Here is a 15,233-nt window from a genome sequence, read left to right as displayed (position 1 = left end):
CCTGGCCCACTGTGTGGCTTGGTGGAATGCTACTGGATGGGGGAAAGCAGTGACTCTGAAATGGACTGTGGATCATGGTGGTTATAATACTACTGACAACTCTGGTGATATTTCAGAGGTTCTTAGGCCAGAAGGGACTACTGATCAGCTAGTCAGACTTTCTGCATAACAGCCCATAGGCCTGGCCCTGAATTAATTCCCATTTGAACTAGAGCAGAGCTTTTAGAAAAACATCACAAGCTGATTTAAAAATGGCCAGTGATGGAGAATCCACCACATCCCCTGGTAAATTGTTCTTATGGTTAATTCTCACTGTGAAAAAAAAAAAAGTGCACCTTATTATTCCATGTCCAAATTTGTCCAGCTTCAAATTCCAGCCACTGGATCTTGTTAGATCTTTGCTAGACTGAAGAGCCCTCTTTTATCAAATATCTCTTCCTCCTGTAGGTACTTATAGACTGTGATCAAGCCAACCCGTAACCTTCCTGGTGTGTTTTCTTAAATCCTGGAGGCATGTGAGCCTGTCAGTTTTTCATTTCCAAACAATTTCTGCCAGTTCAATTTAGGGAGAAAAATTGAAAATGGACCCCTGAAGGCTAAATAAAAAGAACCGGATATTTATTCTTTTAAAAAATCTCATGCTTTTTAAGACGATCTCATGATTTTGAGGGGCCTGACTCATGATTAGGGCCCTACCAAATTCACGGTCCATTTTGGTCAATTTCACAGTCATACAATTTTTAAAAAAGTAAATTTCATTATTTCAGCAATTTAAATCTGAAATGTCACTGTGTTGTAATTGTAGGGGTCCTGACCCAAATAGGAGTTGTGGGGGGGGTCACACGGTTATTGCAGGGGGGGGGTTGCATTACTGCTAACCTTACTTCTTACTTGGATTACTGCTAACCTTACTGTGCTGCTGCTGGTGGTGGCTCTGCCTTCAGAGCTGGGCAGCTGGAGAGCAGCGGCTGCTGGCCGGGAGCCCAGCCTTGAAGACAGAGCCATTGCCAGCAGCAGCGCAGAAGTAAGGATGGCCTGGTATGGTATTATCACCCTTACTTCTGTGCTGCCGCCTGCAGAGCTGGGCCTTCAAGCAGCAGCCACCATTCTCCGGCCGCCCAGCTCTGAAGGCAGCGCAGAAGTAAGGGTGGCAATACCATGACCCCCCTAAAATAACCTGGTAACACCCCCCCCCCCACCTCCGCAACTCCATTTTGGTCAGGACCCCTGTCAGGGTTCCTTCCCCACTCTGAACTCTAGGGTACAGATGTGGGGACCCGCATGAAAGACCCCCTAAGCTTATTCTTACCAGCTTAGGTTAAAAACTTCCCCAAGGTACAAACTTTGCCTTGGCCTTGAACCGTATGCTGCCACCACCAAGCGTTTTAAACAAAGAACAGGGAAAGAGCCCACTTGGAGACGTCTTCCCCCAAAATATCCCCCAAACCCTACACACACCCTTTCCTGGGGAGGCTTGAGGATAATATCCTAACCAATTGGTTACAAAATCATCAAAGACCCAAACCCCTGGATCTTGGAACAAAGGAAAAATCGGTCAGGTTCTTAAGAGAAGGATTTTATTAAAAAAAAAGAAAGGTAAAAATCATCTCTGTAAAATCAGATGGAAAATACTTTACAGAGTATTCAGATTCAAAACACAGAGGATCCCCCTCTGGGCAAAACCTTAACGTTACAGAAAACAGGAATAAACCTCCCTCTTAACACAGGGAAAATTCACATAAAACAAAGGATAAACTAATCCGCCTTGCCTGGCTTATCTATACTGACTGCAATATTGGAGACTTGGATTAGGATGGGTTGGAGAAGGTTGATTTCCGTCTGGCCTCTCTCAGTCCCAAGAGAGAACAACCACGTAAACAAAGAGCACAACAAAAGCCTCCTCCGCCCACCCCCCCAAAGATTTGACAATATCTTGTCCCCTTATTGGTCCTTTGGATCAGGTGCCAGCCAGGTTAGCTGAGCTTCTTAACCCTTTACAGGTAACAGGATGTTGTCTCTGGCCAGGAGGGATTTTATAACACTGTATACAGAAACCCTTCCCTTTATATCTATGGCAGCCCCCAGTTTGAGAAACGCTGGTCTCCCCCAGGAAATCTGTATAGTATAGGGTAAAAGCACACAAGAGATGAGATTTCACCGGGGAGACCAGATTTCACGGTCCGTGCTTTTCATGGCCGTGGATTTGGTAGGGCCCTCCTCATGATTTTTGAATGTCTGGGTTTGCAATGTTGGGACGCCTGCTGGCTGTGAGTTCCGGGCATGATGCGGGGGCTCACACAGTCACTACCTGTGCCTGGTAAAGTTTTCAGTTGGCGCAAAGCTCGGCGGAGGGGGAAAGAGCAATGGTGAAGGGGTCAGTTGCACAAAGGGAGCTTGGCCGCTGGGAACCTAGGGTCATTTGAGCAAGGTGCGCTCGAATACAGCCTGAGGCAAGGGCGTACCTCCAGGCACAGGGCACATCAGGTGCATTACAGGACAGGGGCTATACCCTGGAATTCAGGGGCTCCACAGAGGACTCGGTTCTGTAAACGAAATGACCGTGAGCTACTGCTGCAATGTTAGGGCTGCGATCTCACATGATCCTGGGGTGGATCAGCGGGGGGGGGGGTCGAGCAGGAGGGGGAAGTGGCATCACCTCTGTATGCATCATCTGTGACTTCAATACTGCTTCCAGCTCTGGGGTGCGCACTTCGAATCATTGCAGAGAAAGAGCCACAAGAACAATCCAAGGGCAGGAAAACCTGCCTCCTAAGGAGAGGCTCATAACAATGCACCACATTGCCCTATGTGTTGCTGCAGAGAAGGGGGGATCAGTGCCTATCCCCTTCCAGGGAGTGGGGACCCTGGGTCACAGAGGGACAGCACCCAGCCAGTTTTCCTAGACAGCCCCCCCAACCTGGAGCCAGCTCGGCGCCGGTGCCCCCTAAAGGGAAAAGGCCCCATGACCTATTTCCCAGTCCACACCCCTCTGAGCCAGCCAGTCCTCTGAGCCTGGGGCTGTATCAGAGATGGCACCCCCAGGGTGGAAAAGACCCCATATTCCACTCCCGACCCTGCATAGCCAGCCAGTCCCCTGCCATGGACCCGGATTGGAGCTGGTGCCCTCTCAAGGAGAAAGGCCCCATATCCCATTCCCCTCCACTCAGTTCTCTCTCACGCACCCAGTCCCTGACAATATTATCCAGGCCAAGCTGCCACTTTGCCTTTGCTGTGTTAGCGTCTCCTTTGTTCCACTTGTCTCATTTCCAAGGACCTGACTGGGGGGAGAAGCCAGCCCAGAGCCTGACGACACCTGAAAGCTAATTTTGGACCCGGGGCACTATTGATTCTCAGCTGTAAAAATAAATCTGCTGCTAAATGCCTGGTGATTTTTTTACCACTTCCCTGTTTAACCGCAAGGCGCTTGCTAGCTGCAGACAGGTTCCTCGGGCTGCTGCACGAAGAGCCCTTTACAGCTGTTGAAGTTGAGAACGAAAGGGTCACGCGCTTTGTAGGCTGTGCTGGCCGGGTGCATGGCTGCCCTCCATTTCCCCCATGCTCCCTGGGTGCCACCCAACCATCTGCTTCTATTTCAGGCACTCCCTGCAACACCTCCCATCTGCCGGGGGTTCTGTGTGCCCCCCCCATTCTCCCTCCTCCCATACCAGGGGCCATCCTTCGCCCAGCGCTACAGGGGTCCCAATCTCAGTCAGGGTCTGCGCAGTACCCAGTACAAGGGAGTCCTTGATCTCTGGGTTTGTGCCGTTGACGGGGTCCCAGACTTGGTCGGGGTTGTGCAGTGCCTGGCACAGTGGAGGCCCTGATTTCAGTTGGGTCCTGTAGGCGCTGCTGCAACACAAACAATAATCAAGATGAAATAGCATGAGGGTCACTCTGAATTCAGACTCATTCATCCAAGGGCAGAATTCACATCCATTCACCTCTAAGGCACTAGTCCCAGGGAGACATCCTCCTCGGCTGCAAATAGCCCTTTTGCCTCTGGTTAGGTGGAGATCTGGCTGCAGGAGGCCCTGGTTGGTCAGGCATCTGGCTGCAGGGAGCCCTTTCTCTGGTATATTCATACCCAATCACTGAAGCAGGGGGTTCTTCTCCCAAACCTTTCCCCGCTGTTCCTGGTGTCTGGGAGCCTTTGCAGAGGGGTGCCTGTTCCCTACACGTGCTGCCCTTTGCATCACCCTGACGTGCCCCCCTGCGTGTGTCTCCCCAGATGCTGCAGCTGTGTTTCGTGAGAGGGGGCCTCGGGTTCCTGTGTGCCAAGCGCCTCTCCCTGATCCATGCCGCCTTCCAGAGCACCCAGCGGGTGGAGTACAAGCCCATCAAGAAAGTCATGGTGGCCAACAGAGGTAAGAGATGCACCCTGCCCCCATTGCTGCCACCCCACCCCAGCAGTGGATCCCAGAAACTCCTCTGTGGCCATGCTGAGGCCCCATCCTGTCCCATGACCATGACCCCCCACGACAGTGGCAGAGGGTGTTCCCTCCCAGAGAACCAAGGCTGGAAGCTCCCCCCTCCCATACTGATTCCAGCAGCCTTGGGTCAGGGAGCTGAGCCCCTCCTGCCCTACACTGAGTTTCCTTAGGGTGGGGTTGGTACGGCCCCCCAGGGTAGTGGGGCAGGGAGCAAACACTCCATTGAGATGCCCTGGGTCAGCTTCCCCCTGGGAATGATCAGCTCAGGCATCGTTGACGTGCCAGTCACACTTGGGCAGCTTCCCACTCGCAGCATGATTGGCTCAGGCTCTCTGCAGACTCAGGCAGCCGGTTACACTCCTTTGCCTCCATGCACAAACCCCTGTGGGTCACTCTTTGGTGTGTGTGTTGCAGGGGAAATTGCCATCCGGGTGTTCCGAGCCTGCACCGAGCTGGGGATCCGGACAGTGGCCGTCTATTCCGAGCAGGACACAGGGCACATGCACAGACAGAAGGCGGATGAGGCTTATCTCATTGGGAAGGGATTGCCCCCAGTCCAGGCGTATTTGCACATTCCTGACATCATCAAAGTAGCCAAGGTATGAGAGGAACGTGAGGGGCAGGGGTTACAATTCATAGAATCATAGAATATCAGGGTTGGAAGGGGCCTCAGGAGGTCATCTAGTCCAACCCCCTGCTCAAAGCAGGACCAATCCCCAATTTTTGCCCCAGATCCCAAATGGCCCCCTCAAGGATTGAACTCACAACCCTGGGTTTAGCAGGCCAGTGCTCAAACCACTGAGCTATCCCTCCCCCACAAAGCAAAGGGACCGATGAGGATGGGATTCATAATTAATATTATGTGTAATCATGAACAATTATATTAGGGCTGTCAAATTATTAAAAATTAATTGCAATTAATCGGGAGATTAAAAAGGGTCACAATTAATTGTAGTCTTAATCGCACAGCTACACAATAATAGACTCCCAATTGAAATTTCTTATAAATCTGTTAGGATGTTTTCCTACATTTCCAAATATATTGATTTCAGTTACAACACAGAATACGCAGTGTACGGTGCTCACTTTCTATTATTAGTCTGGATTACAAATATTTGCACTGTAAAAAAGATAAACAAAAGAAACAGACTTCCGTTCACCTCAGACAAGTATTGCAGTGCAATCTCGATGGTGAAAGTGCAACTGACAATGTAGATTTCTTTTACCTATATATGTAATTATTATATAACACAATTGTTATATTGTTGTATGTTGATTAATTACTAATAATATAAACAATGTTAAACTTTAGAGCCTACAAATCCACTCCGTCCTACTTCTGTTCAGCCAGTCACTAAGACAAATAGTTTGTTTACATTTACGGGACTTAATGCTGCCCGCTTCTTATCTACAATGTCACCAGAAAGTGAGAACTGGCGTTCGCATGGCACTGCTGTAATAGAAAGTGAGCGCTGTACACTTTGTACTCTGTGTTGTAACTGAAATCAATGTGTTTGAAAATATAGAAAAACATCCAAAAATATTTATAATAAATTGCAGTTGGTATTCTATTATTGTTTAACAGTGCGATTAAGACTGTGATTAATTCTGACTATTTTTTATGTAGCTAATTTGTTTTCCATTAATCGCTTGAGTTAACTGCTATTAATTGACAGCCCTAATTATGATTAATAATTACACATTAGATTGGCTTGAGGGTTGGGCTGGGAGTTCTGTTCCTGAGTCTGGGAAGGGAATGGGGTCTGGTAGATTACAGCGCAGGGAACTGGGTGCCAGGACTCCTGGGTTCTATCCTGCCTCTGACATTCAACTGGCCCCATTCCGTGCCTCAGTTTCCCTAATCTTCTGGGCACTTGAAGGCCTGTGGATTTTAAAGAGCCAATGTGCCATTTTTCTAATGCCTCTCCCACTGTGTCTGTGTCCCTAGGAGAATGAAGTGGATGCTGTGCACCCCGGCTACGGCTTCCTGTCTGAGCGCTCGGACTTCGCCCAGGCTTGCAGTGATGCTGGAATACACTTCATCGGCCCCAGCCCAGAGGTGGTACGCAAGATGGGTGACAAGGTGGAAGCCCGCGCCATCGCCATTGCTTCAGGTAGGGGGTGCTCTCCCCTCGCAGACAGTGCTGGCCCCAGTGTGGTACTAGGGGCTGCTGTGCTGCAGGGCATGGGGTGGGGAGAGCAGTATGGGGTGCATTTCCATGCAGGCAGGGCTGACCCCTGAGTGGCACTAGGGGGCGCTGTGTTGCTGGAAGTGCTGCATCTTAGATGGCTCTGCCCATGACTCACTGTGTAGGCTGGGGCAAGCCACTCTCATTAAATTTATTACAGTAGTGCCTAGATTGCCCAACTGAGATAGGGACCCCGATCATGTTGGGCACTGTATAGACCCCACCTGAAAGCAGGGCCCCTGTTGTACCAGGTGCTGTACAGACACACTGTCAGAGGCAGTCCCTGCCCTGAAAAGCTCATGCTCTAATTAGACAAAGGGTGGAAGGGGAAACTGAGGCACTGAGTGGGGATGGGCTTTGCCCAAGGTCAGTGGCGAAGCTGGGAATGACATGCCTGTATCTGCTCTCTCCTAGGGGTCCCTGTGGTGCCGGGCACTGACTCCCCAATATCGTCTCTCAGTGAGGCCCATGAGTTCTCCAACAAGTATGGCTTCCCTATCATCTTCAAAGCTGCGTATGGCGGAGGTGGACGGGGCATGAGGGTCGTGCGCAGCTATGAGGTACCATTGATTCCAGAGCAAAGACACACCTGCTCTTAATACCCTTCTGGCTTCCTGGCCTCAGCTTCTGGGGCTGAGAGCATCAGTGGCATCTGCAGCTTCTGCTCCTGTGGATGGTGCAGTTGCAGCTACTCTGATTGGCTGGCGTGTTGATGGTGCGAGAGCCTTCTCCTATGCGTCCCATGTGCAAACCTCCCAGCCACAGTGCTGGCTTCCTGTGTCCCTGTGCCAAACAGTCTCCCATGTATCATCTCTCATCTCTGCACCCCCTTGCCAGAGGACAGCTACATCTCTTTAATTTCCCCTCCTGGAGGTCGCTGGGTGGCGAAAACAGATGCGGTATCTTAGTGTGGTTTCAAGACAAACCTTTTATTGGGAATGGAAACTATATACAGAAATATGATAAAAAAAGTCCTGCTACTCTCAGGCTGCAGCCTGTGCTAGCTCTGCGCTGGGCTGCTTTGTCTCTGCTCCCAGTCTGAAGCGAGCCCCAGGAAACCCCGAGGCTGCATGAAGAGTGTACAGGAAGTGTGACATCTCTACACTGCCTGGAGGACGCACTCTATAGCACAGCAGAGAGAGAGGTGCCCTAATTTTACCCTTTGCTCCAAAGTGGATGGTAGCAGGGACTGAAGGGACCTTACCTTTATAGTGGCAGCATGGGTGCTGGAGTGGGAGGTAGGATGCCTGGGTTCTATCCCTGGCTCTGGTGTGGAGCTTGGGCAGGTCCCTTTCCTTCTTGGGCAGTTTCCCCTCTCACCCTGTGTCTTTTTAGACTGTGAACTTTTCAGGGCAGGGACTGTCTCTGTGCAACACAAGGGACAATGGGAACCCCAACCTCATAATTTGCCAAAGATCACCAGTAAGTCAGTGGGAAAACTGGGAATAGAACCCAGACTCCCAGCCACTTATACTCCAGCGGCCCAGCCCACCAGACCTGAATCCTCTCCCAGAGCTGAGAATAGAACCCAGGAGTCCTGAGTCCTAGTCAAATGCTCTGTTCATTATGCCGCACTACTGAGTCAATCTCTCACCTATCTGCCCCCTACAGGAGCTGGAGGAGAATTACACCCGGGCGTTCTCGGAGGCGCTGGCTGCTTTTGGGAACGGGGCTCTCTTTGTGGAGAAGTTCATTGAGAAGCCAAGACACATTGAGGTCCAGATTCTGGGTGAGCCCTAATATCCCTCTGCCTCCCTGATCCAGCCCAGGGTGAACTGGCTGACTTAGGGGGGCAGGGAATGAGACACAGCTTCTTTCCTCTCTAGGGGGCACCAGCTCTGATCCAGCCCCAGGGCAGGGGGACTGGCTGACTCATAGGGGCAGGGAATGGGACGCAGGGCATTTCCCCTCCACAGGGTGCTGGCTCCGATCCAGCCCCAGGCCGGGGGACTGGCTGGCTCACAGGGGCAGGGAGTGAAACCAGGGCCTTTCCCCTCTAAGGGGCGCTGGCTCTGATCCAGCACCACAGTTGGGGGACACTGGCTGGGTGTTGCCTGCCTGGAGTCTCTTCTACACGTGACCCAGGGTACCCAGTCCCTGGAAGGGAATCAGCATTGACTTTCCCTTCTCTGCAGGGGACAAGTATGGGAATGTGGTGCACCTTTACGAGAGGGACTGCTCCATCCAGAGGCGGCACCAAAAGGTTGTGGAGATTGCCCCGGCGGCTCACCTCGACTCCCAGCTCCGTACCAAACTCACCAATGATGCCGTCAGACTGGCCAAGCAGGTACGAGCCACCCTGGAGATCCTGGGGCTGGGAGAGCAGGGGATTGCAGGTTGGGATAGAGGGGTACTGGCAGAGCTGTGTGTGTGTGGTGCCCAGTGCTGGGATAGCACAGGGCTGTGGGTGGAAACTAGGGGAAGGGTGGTTGTGGCTTAATTGTTTCTTAGGAGCCTTCGAGGTGCTAGAAGCTGGGAATGGGCGACAGAGATGATCCCCTGTTCTGTTCGTTCCCTCTGGGGCACGTGGCATTGGCCACTGTCGGAAGACAGGATATGGGGCTAGTTGGACCTTTGGTCTGACCCAGTACAGCCATTCTTATGTTAACTGTCTGGTATCATCTGTTCCACCACTGATCCTTTTTGAAGTACAAAATTGTTTCCTTTCTATCTCAAAACATTAGCTTTCTTTGGGAGGGGGGTGTAATCCAGTAACTAGGACATTGGGCTGGGAGTCAACACTTCTGGGTTCAGCTCTGGGAGGGGAGTGGGGCATGGGGGTTAGAGCAAAAGTGGATGGGCATCAGAACTTTGTGCCTCAGTTTCCCTGCAAAGTCACTGTAAGAGCTGAGAATAGTTCTGATTCCCAGCCCCCTTGCTCTGACCACTAGACCCCACTCTCCTCCCGGAACCAGGAATAGAACCTAGGAGTGCTGACTTCTAGGCTTTCCCTCTGCATTAACCCATTAGACCCCACTCCCCCACAGAGCCAGGAATAGAACCCAGGAATCTGAAAAGCTACCTCGTTATCCGCCGTCATAGCCCTCCTCAAAACTCTCCTTTGCTGTGATGCTGACAAAAAACGTGCCAGTGGTCAGGCTGTTGGTGTGCTGAGCCCGCTGCCCCTCGCGCTGCCCATGACCGTCTCATGGTTTACTTGTACTTGCCCATCTAGCTCCATCCATCTCTTGTCTCTTGCCTTATCCTCAGGCTGGAAGCCCGGGGGCAGAAACCCTCTTTTTGTTCTGTGCATTTAGCACACTGGGGTCTTGGTTCATGACTAAGGCCCCTAGGTGCTACTGCAATACAAATGGTAAGTATCAATAACCCTGCCCCCCCAGCTCAATGCTCTTGTCCATTAGATCACGGTGTCTCGAACCGTCCCATGCTGACAGCTCTCTGAATTCGGGAGCCCATGTTGTGGAGGGGGGCCCATCTGTCCATCTTTGTCACCCATGTTCAGTAGCCGAGTCCTTTGCAGACGCACTGGAGATGGAGTAGCTGAATCCGATGGGCGTTAAGAATGATACATCTTGACAGAGCCAGGGCCCACTGTATTTCTTAATTGGCTGGCGTTCATTCCCAGAACACCTGATCTTGGTTTTGGGGACTTGATGGCTCAACTTGCCAGCCTGATTGCATCCTGCCTGGCTACAGTGTGTGGCCAGGAATCCTATTCATTATTAGGTGTATTACAGTAGCGTCTAGAGGACCTGAGTGAGATCAGGACCCCATTGTGCCAGGCACTGCACAGACCCCGACTGGGATAGGGGTCACCGTTGTTGCTGAATGCTGCACAAACACTGGCTGACATCGGGGCCCCTTAGTGCCAGGCACTGTGCAGACACAGGGTGACAGCTCCTGCCCCAAAGAGCTTGCAGTCTAAATAGTAAAATAAGGAGGGGAAACTGAGGCAGTGAGTGGGGAAGGGACTAGCCTAGCCCAATGTCAGGGGTCTCCACATGCTACCGTAATACATATAATAACACTACAGCTCTGATTTCCTCCTGCAGGAGGTGGTGGTGGAATGTCGAAACTTAAATCCACTGGCTCTGCTGTATGGGAACACACCTCTTGACTCCCTGTCTGCTGAGAAGCCCACTGGGATGCTCCTCGGCTCTGCGGTTTAGTAAACCATCACTGCAGCTCTGAGCCAGATGGACTGCAGTGGGGAACTGGGGTAATAATGGAATCTGTCAGCTGCCCGGAGCAGAGCAGTGAGCTCTGAGCGTGTGCATGTATGAGATGTTGCCCCCTGCTGGAGATAATGAGGCTGATGTGAGTGTGTGTGTGTATAGTTTGGATTTCCCTTTGTGCATGTGTGCCAACTTATGTGTGTGTGTGTGCACAGATTGGACTTCCCACTGTGTGTATGTTAAATGTGAACCTTATCCAAGCATCAGGACTCCTGGGTTCTTTTCCCAGCTGTAGGAAGGGAGTGGGGTCTAATGGGTTAAAGTAGAAGGGGCTGGGAGTCAGAACTCCAGGGTTCTCTCCTTAGATCTGGGAGGGGAATGGAGTCTAGTAGTTAGAGCACTGGGGGGGCAGGGAGCCCGGACCCCCAGGTTTTTTTCCTGGATCAGGAAGGGGAGTAGAGCCTAGGGGTTAGAGCAGGGGGCAGCTTTCAGCAGCTGGATAGGGTGTGTTGAGGTTGAGGGTGCCTTGTGTCTAAAAGGAGACAGGCACAGGTTGAGGCTTCATCTTCATGGTGGTGAATCATATTCAGATTTCTGCGAGGTTGGGGTCTTTGTCCCAACCAGCAGCATGAGATGGGGTAAGGGTATCTCGCAGATTCTGTCCTAGCAGTCGTAATGGGTGGCATCCAGACTGCAGCAAGGTAAACTGGGAGTTAAGATCGGTCCCATCCAGAGCAGTGGGCTTGGGGGTTAACACCCCTTGGGATGCCCAGGACCAGTTCCTCCTTCTTAGGACGTTCAGCTCAGGCTCCCTGCAGACCCAGGCAGGTGTCTTCACAAAAGAGATAAAAGATCAGGATGAAATTTTGAATCACAACACGGTTTCAGCACAAAATGTCCTTTTTGTCCAAAATGAACATTTCATAAAGTCACAGATTCCAAGGCCATCGGGGGCCATTGTGATCATAGTCTGACCTTTTGTAGAGAACATAGGCCAGAGAACTGCCCCAAAATAATTCCTAGAGCAGATCTTTTTTTTGGAAAAACATCTGATCTTGATTAAAAAATTGTCAGTGATGGAAAATCCACCCCAGCCCTTGGTAAGTTTTTCCAACGGTTAATGACTCTCACTGTTAAAAATTGACACTTTATTTCCAGTCTGAATTTGTCTAGCTTCAACTTCCAGCCATTGAGTTGCGTTAGATCTTTGGTGGCTAGACTGAGAAACCCATTATCTAATATCTTTTCCCCATGGAAGTACTTATAGGCTGGGATCAAGTCATCCCTCAACCTTCTCTTTGTTAGCTAAAAAGCTTGAATTCTTTGAGTCTCTCACTATGAGGCATGTTCTCTAATCCTTTAATCATTCACATGGCTCTTCTCTGAGCCCTCTCCGATTTATCCACATCCTTCTTGAATTGTGGGTACCTGAACTGGACACAGGATTCCAACAGACTTTGCACCACTGCCAAATACAGAGGCAAAATAACCTCTCTAATCCTGCTCGAGATCTCTCTGCTTATGCATCCAAGGATCTCACTAGCTCTTATGGCCACAGCGTTGCACCGGGAGCTCATGTTCAGCTGATTCTGCACCACGACCCCCAAATCTTTTGCAGAGTCACTGCTTCCCAGGAGAGAGTCCCCCATCCTGTATGTATGGCCTAGATTCTTTGATCCTAGATATATACATTTGACATTTAGCCATATTAAAACGCATATTGTTTGCTTGTGCCTGGCTTACCAAGTGATCCAGATCACTCTGTATCAGTGACCTGCATTCTTTCTTATTTACCACTCCCCCATTTTTGTGTCATCTGCAAACTTGATCAGTTTGATGATTTTGTTTTCTTCCAGGTTACCAATAAAAATATTAAATAGCGTAGGGCTAAGAACCGATCCCTGTGGGACTTCACTAGAAACACGCCTGTTTGATGACGGTTCCCTGTTTACAATTACATTTTTAGACCAATCAGTTAGCCAGCTATTAATCCATTTAATGTGGGCCATGTTCATGCTATATCTTCCTAGTTTTTTAATCACAGTGTTGTGCGGTACCAAGTCAAATGCCTTACAGAAGTCTGAGTGTATTACATCAGCACTCTTACCTTTATTAAGGAAACTTGTAATTTCATCATAAAAAGGTATCGTTCATTTGATGGATCTGTTTTCAATAAACCCCTGTTGATTGGCATTAATTACATCTCCGTATTTTAATTCTTTATTAATCAAGACCCGTATCAGCCGTTCCATTATCTTGCCCGGGATCGATGTCAGACTGACAGGCCTGTCATTACCTGGGTCATCCCGTTTACCCTTTTTATATATTGGCACAACATTAGCTTTCTTCCAGCCTTCTGGAACTTCCCCACTGTTCCAAGACTTATTGAAAATCAACATTAATGGTCCAGTGGGCACCTGAGTCAGTTTCTGTTGAAATCTTCTGGCGTTTGTCAAAAAGCTAGAAAGGGAAAGTGTTCAGGCCTGGAGCAGGTCCCATGATGCTAGGCTCTGTACAAACCCTGAACAAAATCCAGACAAATCACTCTGGTGAACAGGAGATGCCAGGTGCTCATAGCAATGCAGGAGGACAGTCGAAGTAATAGGGAAGTGAGCTGTAGCTCACGAAAGCTTATGCTCAAATAAATTTGTTAGTCTCTAAGGTGCCACAAGCAAAATCTTAGCACTTTTGGGTTCAGTTTTATCATTTTGATATTTCAGTGTATTTGGTTTATACTAACAACAACAACCGCCAGTTCTTCACTACAGCTTTTAGTCCCATGATCTCAAAGCACTTTACAAGGGAGGCCAGTGGTGTTATCTCCAGTGTACAGATGGGGAAACTGAGGCACAGGGAGGGGACATGACCTGCTCAAGGTCACTCAGCAGTCCCGTGGCAGAGCTGGACATAGAACCTACAAGTCCTGAGTCCCAAGCCAGTGCTTTAGCCACTAGGCAACACTGCCTGGTTTATTGGACTTTGCTAATTCATTTAATTCATTTTAATTTTAATTTTTAATTTAGGATTTAATTCTAATTTAATGTTAATTTTAAAATTATATTTATGCATATTATATTTTATATTATGTCATATATTGATATATATTACATTTAATAATGCCTAATATATACTATTTCATATTTTGATATCATCTAAGAGCAAAAATGAAATGAAACGATAAACTGGAAATTGATTGATTTGATGGCCTCAAGTCCAAATGTTCCAGGATTTTCGTTCTGTGGGAAATTTTGAAAATTCGCCTCAGAACAAACAAATAAATTGTGGAATTCCCCATAAAGTGGAAATTCTGGTTCCCGAAAAATTCCAGGCCACCTCTAGTGATATGCCACATGGTCAGCTTTGGTAGAATCTGGCTGGGGGGGGAGGGGTGTGCAGAAAGTCTGGGAGTCAGGACTCCTGGGTTCTAGTCCCAGCTCTGGGAAGGGAGTGGGGTCTAGTGGTTAGAGCGGGGGGGGGCTGAGAGTCAGGACTGATGGTTTTATTCCCATCTCTGGGAGGGGAGTGGGAGCTAATGATTAGAGTGGAGGGTGGGGCTCAGGAGACAGGACTCCTGGGTTCTACCCTTAGCTCTGCTGTGTTTTTTGGGAACGTGAGCTGTCAGAAGGAGCCAGGGCTCCAGTGCTGGGAGAAGTGATTTGTGCTGATGCTGCGGAGCGCGTTGTGACAGCCTGCTCTGAGTGGTGACATTAGCAGCTGTTGTCTAAGCATGTCCCTTCCCCCTCTGTACTGGGTCCCCATTGTTCCTCTGTGAAGTGAGTAATTACCAGACTTCCTAAGAACTCAGTGCACCTCCCACTCTCTGATGGCGTGACAAGTTGGGGCAGCAGCTGTTGAAATAGACACCCCCAGTATGAAACATTCATGGACAGCCAGAACTCCTTCTATTCCTGGCTCTGGGAAGGCAATGGGGTCTAGTAGTTAGAGTAGGGGGGTGGGACCAGGAGGCCTGGTTTCTATCCCAGCTCCGGTGGGTGATGGAATCTCGTGGGTAGAGCAAGGGTGGCTGGGAGTCAGGATTCCGGCTTCTATCCCCATCTCTGGGAGGGGAGTAGGTCTAATTGCTAGAGCAGGGGGGCTGGGAGTCAGGACTCCTGGGTCTTATTCCCAAGTCTGGGAGGGGAGAGGGCTCTCGTGGCTGATCAGAATGTCCCCTTCGGGATTTACAGTCCCGCCACATGACTTTGGAAGGCAGGCAGCTGTGAAATGCACCGTGGGAGCATCAGTATAAGCCTCACTCCTGAAATTACCAGTGCCACCTCCATCTCTTAATATGAAAAGACAAAGCCAGCGGCGGAGCTGCTGATGGATTTAATTGTCTCCCCTTCCAGATGCCTGCTCTTTCTTGGCATCTGGACCTGCACAAGATTCCTTGGCAACCTCGTGGCAACCAATCCGTGATCCACTTTAAGCCATGATTTCGGCGGGCTGGGAGTCAGGACTCGTGGGGTCTATTCCCA

At 49.9% G+C, this 15,233-nt stretch overlaps 1 protein-coding gene across 4 annotated transcripts in view; it reads left to right on the top strand.

Moving 5' to 3' along the window:
• Nucleotides 1-15,233, top strand: part of PC (pyruvate carboxylase) — a 240,137-nt gene that overhangs the window by 108,988 nt on the left and 115,916 nt on the right. For all 4 annotated transcript variants that reach the window (XM_077822518.1, XM_077822519.1, XM_077822521.1 and 1 more), the window contains 6 exons: nt 4,229-4,364; nt 4,845-5,029; nt 6,379-6,544; nt 7,034-7,179; nt 8,231-8,348; nt 8,755-8,906. In XM_077822518.1, coding sequence (XP_077678644.1) covers nt 4,229-4,364; nt 4,845-5,029; nt 6,379-6,544; nt 7,034-7,179; nt 8,231-8,348; nt 8,755-8,906 — 903 coding nt within the window. The remainder of the gene's footprint in view (nt 1-4,228; nt 4,365-4,844; nt 5,030-6,378; nt 6,545-7,033; nt 7,180-8,230; nt 8,349-8,754; nt 8,907-15,233) is intronic.

The sequence above is a fragment of the Eretmochelys imbricata genome, chromosome 7, assembly GCF_965152235.1.
Source record: "Eretmochelys imbricata isolate rEreImb1 chromosome 7, rEreImb1.hap1, whole genome shotgun sequence".
NCBI classification, from domain to species: Eukaryota; Metazoa; Chordata; order Testudines; family Cheloniidae; genus Eretmochelys; species Eretmochelys imbricata.
The sequence above is the reverse complement of the archived record's forward strand: the minus strand, read 5'-3'. Positions and strand labels throughout refer to the sequence as shown.